We start from the raw sequence: 9,497 nt of genomic DNA, 5'->3' as shown, positions 1-9,497 counted from the left end.
GAGTCATCCAGCCTGGCATTTCACATGGTGTACTCTGCATGGAAGTTAAACAAGCAAGGTAACAATATACAGCCTTGAGAACCCCTTTTCCATTTTAAACCACTCCTTGTTCCATGTCTGGTTCTAACTGTTGCTTCTTGTCCTGCATACAGGTTTCTCAGGAGACAGGTGAGGTGGGCTGATACTCCACCTCTTTAAGAATTTTCCATAGTTTGTGAGGCTTCAGCATAGGCTCAGGAAAGGGCCAGCCTGACCCAGGAGGTGGGCCTGGAGAGAGAAGAGGTGAGCCAATGACCAACCAAGGCCTCCCCCACAACTCCCATGCCTCCACGGTGCTCCCCAAGTTGCAGGCCAAAGAATCTCCTGGGAAGCTTAAAACACAGATTCCCTAGGTGATTGGCTGGGCATCACCTCCCAGTAGTCTAAGTCAACAGACTGATGGAGCCCATTATAATACCTTTCAGAGTAGTTTCATTGCCCTAAAAACCCTCTGTGGTCTGCCTAGTCATCCCTTCCTCCCTCTCCCCAACCAAGCTCCTGACAACCATTGATCTTTTTACTGTGTCTATAGTTTGTCTTTTCCATGATGTCATATAATTGTCAAAATCCATAGGATGAACACAAGAGTAAACCCTAATGTAAGCCATGGCAAGTGGTAAACTTTCAATTAAGAGTAGTTATTCTCGGGCTTCCCTGGTGGCTCAGTGGTAAAGAATTTGCCTGCTAATACAGGAGAAACCAGTTTGATCCCTGGACCAGGAAGTTCCCACAGGCCAAGGAGCAACTAAGCCTGTGTGCCACAACTACTGAGCCTGAGCTCTAGAGCCCTGGAGCCACAACCACTGAAGCCCACGTGCTAGAGCCTGTGCTCCACAAGAGAAACCCCTGCAATGAGAAGCCCACACATCGCAACTAGGGAGCAGCCCCTGCTCACCACAACTAGAGAGAAGCCTGCCCAGTAACAAGACCCAGAATAAGCAAACATTTAAAATAATTTTTAAAATTTAATTCATTTAAAACAGATCAAAGACCTAAACATATGAGCTAAAACTATAAAGTTCATAGAAGAAAACACTAGATTTGGCAATGATTTCTTGGATATGACAACAAAAGCACCAGCAAGAAGAGAAGTAAATAAATTGGACTACACCAAAATTTTAAACTTCTGTGCATCAAAGAACACAAATCAATAGAGTGAAAAGGCAACCTATAGAATGGGAGAAAATATTCTCAAATTATATAAATATATATATAATACATAGTAAAAGTATATAGTAATATATATGTATATGTATGCATATATATAGTAAAAGAACTCCTATAATTGAAGGAAAAAACTCAAAAAATGGGCAAAGAGCTAGAATAGCCTTTTTTCCAAAAAAGATTAAAAGATATGCAAATAGACAATAAACACATGAAAAGATGTGCAACATCACCAATCATGAGGGAAATGGAAACCAAAAGCATAATAAAATTCTACCTTACACCCATTAGGATAGCTACAGTCAAAAAAACAAACAAGAAAACAGAAAATATTACCGAGCAAGGGCTTGCTGCTCCTCGTACATTGACGCCAACACTATGATACCAACTTTTGAGAAAAGAAAAAGTTTTGTTGCAAGACTGACTGGCAAGGAAACAAGAAGCAAGGCTCAAATCTATCTCTCTAATCCAGGGTTGGGGCAGAACATGAGGGGTTGGGGCAGAAGCTGATTGACCAGTCTCTAACCAGTCTGTATATATGTTAACCAAGATACTCGGGCTGCTTGGAAGCTGGGTTTTCCCTATTGAAGGACTTCTAGTGTGTGGCTCTGGTTAGAGAACAGTTCTAAATAGAACAGTTCTATTCTCTGAATTCCATAGATTGAAGATTCTTGGTTCTGGGGTCATCCTAGAAACATGGGTCCCTTCTTGCTCATGGGCAGTGCTGTATCTGTAAGATAACTACAGGTTTGATTAATCAACAATGTGCTTGAAGGAATCAGAACCAGTTTAACCTAACCCATGCTTTATGTACTCTTTTACTGACAAGTGGTGAGGAATTCAAGAAACTGGAACACTGATGCTCCAATTCTTGGTGGGAAGGTAAAACAATTCAGCCACTATAGAAAACAGTATGGTTATTCCTCAAAACCTTAAACATGGAATATGATCCAGCAATTCCACTTCCAGGCATGTACCCCAAAATTGAAAGCAGGGTCTTAAAGAGGCATTTGTACACCCATGGCCATAGCAGCACAGCCAAAGGTGGAAGAAACCCAAGTGTCCCTGACAGATAAGCAAAATGTGGTATGTATATATAGTTGTAATAATATTCAGTTTTAGAAAAGAAGGAAATTCTGATATATGCTACAACATGGAACCTAAAGGACTTTATGCTAAGTGAAATAAGCCAAGCACAAAAAGACAAATACTGTGTGATTCATTTTTTAGAACATACCTAGAATATTCTAAATATTATACCTGGTCAAATGCATAGACACAGAAAGTAGAACCATAGTTGCAAGAGTTTGGGAGGGAGTGTGTAACTGAACTGAACTTTGATCTGCTCGCTTACCATGCAGCAAAGTCAATTTACTGACACCGGGTTGCGGTGAAGGACAGTACAGTGTGTATTGCAGGTACCAAGCAAGAAGGACCAGCTTATGCCCCAAAGATCTGAACTCCCAGATGGCTTTCAGGGAAGAGTTTTTAAAGGCAGCGCTTGTGGTGAGGGCTGCAGGGTGCATGACTTTCTTTGATTGATTGGTGTTGAGGTAACAGTATGATGTTTCAGGAATCTTAATCATCAGCCTTCTGGTTCCAACCAGGCTGAGATCTAGCACTTATGCTCAGCATGCTCCAGCTGGGTAGGGTTTTAGTTAACACAGAACAACCCTGCAGATACGTCAGATTGTTACGTAGGAAACAGGACTCTGTTTTATCACTAAAATATTGTTATTACTCTTCTTTTCAAAAAAATATTCAGGTCTTAGTTGCGACATTCGGATCTTCGATCTTCGTTGCAGCATGCCGGATCTTTAGCTGTGGCATGGGGGATCTAGTTCCGTGACCAGGGGTCAAACTAAGGTCCCTTACGTTAGGGGTGTGGAGTCTTAGCCACTGGACTACCAGGGAAGTCCCTGTCATTACTCTTCTTGTTTAATTGTTTTTCCTTAGTTTCTGCTTTCCCTCACTTCCCCAATTAGTAACTGCTGGTGCCTGCTCTTTGGAACTCAGGCAAGCGAAGGAGACGAATGCCTTCTTTCTGCAAACAAGAAACAAGGGACGTAGAGGAGCTTTTGTACCTGGGAAGGCCCTGCAGGATCCTGCTAGGTTTCAAGGGGAGAATGGAAAGTTGTTGTTTAAGGGAGGCAGAGTTTCAGTTTCGCAAGATGAAAAGGGTTCTAGAGATGGATGGTGTTGATGGTTACACAGTGATGTGAATGTGCTTAACACCACATGGTTCAGATTGATCTCGGGTGGCCTCAACCTGCAGCCACTTGAAGCAGGACTTTGGTTCCCAGGCCGGAGACTGAAGTCAGGCCACGGCAATGAGAACACTGAATCCTAGCCACTGGACCATGAGGGCCAGTGACAAGGTCCTAGCCTGTTAGCTTTGTAGAAATGCATTTCTTTCCACAAAGAGACAGAATGTTGTGAAACAAGTGTTTCTAGGAGGAAAAAGAGTACATTCACATGGGCAGACTCAGAGGTGCACGCTTGTGGTCATTTGAATCACTCATATGGGGCATTTCTTCCAGGTTTCCTCTGGCCAGTCATCTTGCACTGAGTCCATATTTGGTTTATCTCAGAATCCTCCCCTGTGTGCGCGAGCATCTCTTAGCCAAGATAGAGTCTAGTGAAAGGCGCTATGGCATCCCTGGTGGCTCAGATGGTAAAGAATCTGCCTGCAAAATGGGAGACCTAGGTTCAATCCCTGGGTCAAGAAGACCCCCTGGAGAAGGAAATGGCAACCCACTCCAGTATTCTTGGGCCTGCAGTGCAGGAAATCCAGGTTGAATCCCTGGGTTGGGAAAAGGCCTTATGGGTAGGTTGACATCACCTGTGGGGTGGCACTCCCTTCCGTTTTGACCCCTGAGGAGCCTTTCTGCATATGTGTCATCAGGAAGCTCTCCTCAACCTCAAGAATGAGAAATATGTGGTCTCTTTATCTGGGAAGGGATCAGTTCTTCCTTCATCAGTATCTGTCCACAGCGGACAAACTGCAGTTGCTTAACCTGGGGCCCATCTAGCTCCTGCCTCAAGATAATAAACTTTATGTCTATTTTACCACAACTGGAAGTATTTTTTAAATGATTCAAGTCACACAGTAGTTGTCAGGAACATAGTATTGTGACATGGATTCGATCTCTGAGTTGGGAAAGTCCACTGGAGGAGGGTATGGCAACCCACTCCAGTAGGAGCCTGGCAGGCTACAGTCCATAATGTTGCAAAGAGTCAAACATAACTGAAGCAACTTAGCATGTGTGCACACACACATGCACAAATGTAAATAAAGCAATTCTACCCGTTCCCATATAAATCAGATGGGGGGAGGGGAGAGGCATCTTCAATCTTACTTCTCTCCCTTGGCTTCCCAGGTGGCTCAATGATAAAGAATCCACCTGCCAAGCAGGAAATGCGGGTTAGATCTCTGGACTGGGAAGATCCCCTGGAGAAGAGCATGGCAACCCACTCCAGTATTCTTGCCTGTAGAATCCCATGGACAGAGGTGCCTGGTAGGCTACAGTCCATGGGGCTGCAAAGAGTCGGACACGACTTGGCAACTAAACAACAACAAACCACTCCCTTGGTGGGAGAAGTCTACCTCACATGCCTAAACCTGCGCCTCTATATATCCTTTGGAGACCCCTGGCAGAACAAAGCCTGAAACTCTGAGCAGGTTGGCCTATTAGTGAGCTGAGGCTCCTCCTCTTGGGCTCCTCAATGGTAACCCAAATCGACAGCCTCCCTCCCTTCTCTTTCAGAGGGTAAAGCATTTCAAGCTCTCTCTTGAACACTCTCTAAAACCAAGTAGGACTCTGTGAGGCCCTCCCGATACAAAAGCCTTACAATATACCCCCATTTCTCGTTTGTAAAAACTTTGAAAAAGACTTCAGTCTCATAGACCTTCCTGTAATTCCAAAGGGCAGATTCAAACAGTTACTAATTAAGGAAGTGAAGGAACGCAGAAACGAAAGGCGGTCAGAAAACAATTGTGCAGCAATAAAGCCCAGTCCTAGTTCCTCAAGAGATATATTGATATGTCATGGAGTATATGACAATATATCTTTGAGTTCTACAGGAACCAAGGCCCCCACCCTGGTGGAGGATGGTAACTTCGGGGTGAGTACCAGATTCCTGAAACACCATTACCTCTCCACCAACCAATCAGAAGAAAGTCACATACCCTGCAGCCCTCACCCCAAATTTTGCCTATAAAAACTCTTCCCCAAGAGGGGGCTCAAGAGATGCAGGGGGACAAGCCTGTCCCAGAACTACCTCAAGGTTTGTGGTCTCCTGGATCCTTACAGCAAACATTTTTCCCCTTGAAGTGGCCTGAGGCAGAGCTACCTTACAGAAATCTGGGGTTAGAGAAGCCTTGGCAAGAGGCGATGAAAAGAGCTTAACTTAAGTGAAGACCCAACCTGACTTAGCTCCTCTGGCCAAGAGACATGCTTCTGGAACATCTACACAAGAAACACTCAACCAAAAGTGACTGAATAATGAGGGGCTGCATTTCTGTGTGTTGGTTTTCGATTCAAAGGAAAATGGATATAGGAGGAAGAACAAATCACAAGCTGATACTTCGCCAGCCCCAGAGGATCAGAAGTTAACACTGTCACCAGGAAATACTCTAAAATTCCAGGGGAAGGAGGGTTTAGTGGGAGAAGAAACTGCCAGCAGGTATTCTACCCCAGCACCCTGATGTAGCATCCACACCCAAAGGCCATGTTTCTGCTGAAGATGGGCTTTGGCAGGAGATACCCACTGGGATGGGGCTTCCCAAGTGGCGCTAGTGGTAAAGAATCCTCCTGCCAATGCAGGAGATGCTGGAGACAAGGGTTCAACCCCTGGGTGGGGAAGATCTCCTAGAGGAGGGCATAGCAACCAACTCCAGTATTCTTGCCTGGAGAATCCCATGGACAGAGGAACCTGGTGGACCACAGTTCATGGAGTCACAAAGAGTTGGACAGGACTGAAGTGACTTAGCAAGCACGTATATACTGGCTGGTATAATAGCCCAGAGAGTGGTAGAAGCTACCACTCTCTTGGCCTAGGAGGAATTATAATCAATTGTCAAGAGGAACCAATCTCAGGCAGACAGCTACCAAAAATGTAAGGTTTTGTGTGGACAGAACAAGAAGATTGAACAAATTCTCCAAGATAAACATTTACATTATGCCATGTGCTTATACACAGAGCTGAGTGTGTGTATGCACATGTGTGTGAGTTAGTGGAAATGTGTCTACACAGACCCAGGCACAGCCTAGACTAATTTCCTTAGCCTCATGAAGAAGATGTATTGTAGAGGCCATGGACTGTCAGTCAAAACAAAAAGGCACAGCTATATTCAAATTAAGGTTCAGAGAAAATTAACTCTGCTTTAGTTTGACTCTTTCCTCTCTGAAATAAATAAAACCAGGAAATATCAAACAGTTGGAATTTCTTACATATTATTCAACAGCACCTCTGTTTTGGTATTTGAGGATTCAGTAATTTGATATTCTTTAAATAGCTTCTCCTTTTATGGTCTCTTAGTTTCAACCTCTCCAAGCAAGGAAGATTCCACTGGGCTGCTCCCTATGGAACGGCTTGTAATTCAGGCATCTTGAGATCCCTGGTTCAATCAACTATAAGGCAAGATAGCCAGACTGGTTTCCTTAGAAGGATGGATGCTGACTATGAAGCTTAATGGCTTTTCTCTTGAAAATGCATTCCCCTATCCCAACCCTATAGAATAATCTAAGCTGTCTGGACAATGCTAGGAATTAAAAAAAAAAAAAATAGTAGAAGTACAAAATACACCTAACCTCAATCACAGAGAACTGTGTCCTGTGGGCCCTCCCTTCCTGGCCCCAGCTTTCTGGCCTACGCCTTGCTTTTTTCTGCTGTTCTCAGTTTTCTAGGTTCCCGTCTCCCGGGTCCTTATTCCCTTCTTACCACAGAAATGAACTGAACAAGGGATGGTCCTCAATGCCCGCTTCCCGAAGATGACTTTCTAGGTCAAGGGGAGACCCCTGGAAGCCCTCAGGAGCTCCCCAACATTAGGAACGTCTAGTGAAGAACCTGAAGGCCCACCGCTCAGTGTCTCTAGTTTGTTTGAAGTGTTGCTTTGGCCAGGTGGGGCAGGAAGGGAGGACCGTAGGGTCAACAGTGGTCTGGCAGTAGCCTAGGGAAAGATAATTATACCAGTTTAATAAATACCTTGACTGCATACAGCTCTTTTAGTGTACTTCGAGCACTTTCACTTCTAATATTTTACTGTCATCCTTGCAGGCCTGTAGATACAGAGTATCATTAGCAAGTTTTTATTGATGAGGAAGAGGAAGAAGTTAAAGACGCATCCAGGAATCTCCCGAACTCCTCTCCCTTTGCACTTTGATCTCCAGCACAAGTTTTCAAACTTCCGCATTAGCCCCCAGGCCTTGGCCCTAATGTTGGTTTACACGGGTTCATAAACGCCTGTAAATGAAAGATCAAAGCAGGATTTGCTCTTGGTAGTGTGAGGTGAAGACTTCGAGCATCCCTCTTTAAAAGAAAAACAAAAATGTTTTAATCCCAGAGGGCCTGCCTCCAGTTGAAGACCACTGACCCTCCCACCTTCTTCTGGGGTGTTCAGGGAAAGATGAGCCGCCGCTTCCTTTTCCAGCTATTCTTTACCTGGCAGCAACCGCCAGAGAATATGCAGGCACCAGAGGGATCCCGGGGCCTCCGTGGCGACTACCTCCTGATCTGTTACTTTATCAAGGCCCCAGTCCCCAGAGGAGAATAAAGCAGGTTCTCATCACTAAAACCTTGGTTTCAAAAGCATGGCCCCCCCACCATCCCCGCCAAAAAAAACCCCACCCGTATTCTTTCATCCAAATGGAACTGGGTTTATTTTCATATCTTGCCTTTACTAAACAAAATCAAAGCTCTGGGTGCAGGAGGCGGGGCAGGGCTCCGGGCGGCCGCGGCCTAGTCGCGGGCCTGCGCGCGGTCCAGCACCAGCAGCGGGATCTCCTCCAGCCTCTCGCAGCGCTCCCTGCGCCGCAGGTAGCGCCGCCTCCACGCCACCAGCCTCTGCAGCAGCTTCCGCAGGCTCGCGGGGCCCCACCGGCCGCGCTCCTGGGCCGCTGGCCCGGGCCTCGCGTACCGCGCCTTCTTCCTGCGCGGGCTGCGGGCCGCACCCCGCCGGAAGAGCCGCCGCCAGCACCAGCAGCCCGAGCAGGAGCCGCCGTCGCCGGCCGCGCGCCGCCCCGCCGCCTCTGCCTCGGCGCGCGGCGGGCCGTCCCGCTTGAGGGGCGCCATCCTCTCCAGCAGCCCGTGCCGCACACCGCCGCGCCGGGTGCAGCTGGGCCGCGCGTCCGCCATGCCAGGCCCGGGCCTCTCCTGTGAGCGCGTCGGACTGGGGCCACGGCCTGAGACTCGGGAACACATGGGCCGGGCGGCTACACAGCGGCCTTAGGACGCGACAGGGCCGCTCGAGTCCTTTCTGCCCCTTCCCGGGTGCGCCCAATGGCCTTCCCCAGTAGACGTTACCAAGGAGACCCGAACGCTGACCGCACAATGCCCGGTTGAGGCATGCTCTCAGGGTACAATGCCCGGTTGAGGCATGCTCTCAGGGTACCGAGCACGAATCCTATCCCAGGATCCAGAGTCCCACATGGTTCCTCCACCCACCAATAAGCCGGCCGAGTTTGCTGTTGAGTGATCTTCAGACAGGGCCTCAAACAGGCCAGAAGGGCCCTAGGAAGTTCCTGAGGTCCAGAGCCACATTTACTGTATTAGGCTGCTCAGCCTTCACTGATCACTTAGAAATCAGTCCCACGCTCCTGTTGCCCTGGAGGCTTCTAATAGTTTGTGGACTGGTTTCAGGTGTGCTGTATTTTTCAGTCAGCAGGGAACCAGTTTCTGGAAAACTCTGAAAACATCTGGCCTTACCTAAACATCTCTTTCCTTGTAGGATTATCACTGATTTTTTTTTTCCTCAGTAATTTTTTCTGATGGCACGCGTACGATTTTTAAGGAATTTTTGAAAAACACGAATACAAAAAAGAAAACATTTTTTCCTGCTTCTTTGTATACATTTTTGCACTTGTTAATTTCGTTAAATTCAACTAAGGAAAAGCTAAAATAATGGCTACCATGTATCATGGTATGTGCTAAGCACTCTAATAATATTTTGCATAATTTTCCTGGTTTATTTTGTAGCCCACTGACAAATGAAGCAGGGCAAAGACTAATAGAGTTTTGCCAAGAAAATGCACTGGTCATAACAAACACCCTCTTCCAACAACACAAGAGAAGAC

At 46.5% G+C, this 9,497-nt stretch overlaps 1 protein-coding gene across 1 annotated transcript; it reads right to left on the bottom strand.

Moving 5' to 3' along the window:
- Window positions 1–8,057: 8,057 nt before the first annotated feature.
- On the bottom strand, window positions 8,058–8,731 carry C16H1orf202 (chromosome 16 C1orf202 homolog). Its single transcript, XM_061382466.1, has one exon. The coding sequence runs from the start codon at window positions 8,623–8,625 to the stop codon at window positions 8,164–8,166; it is 462 nt and encodes a 153-aa protein (XP_061238450.1). The 5' UTR covers window positions 8,626–8,731; the 3' UTR covers window positions 8,058–8,163.
- Between the last annotated feature and the right edge of the window lie 766 nt (window positions 8,732–9,497).

Source organism: Bos javanicus, chromosome 16 (genome assembly GCF_032452875.1).
Source record: "Bos javanicus breed banteng chromosome 16, ARS-OSU_banteng_1.0, whole genome shotgun sequence".
NCBI classification, from domain to species: domain Eukaryota; kingdom Metazoa; phylum Chordata; class Mammalia; order Artiodactyla; family Bovidae; genus Bos; species Bos javanicus.
This window is presented reverse-complemented; position numbering and strand designations above follow the sequence as displayed.

Coding starts and splice junctions, on each gene's coding strand:
- C16H1orf202 (XM_061382466.1), bottom strand. CDS start 8,625: ATGTGTTCCCGAGTCTCAGGCCGTGGCCCCAGTCCGACGCGCTCACAG.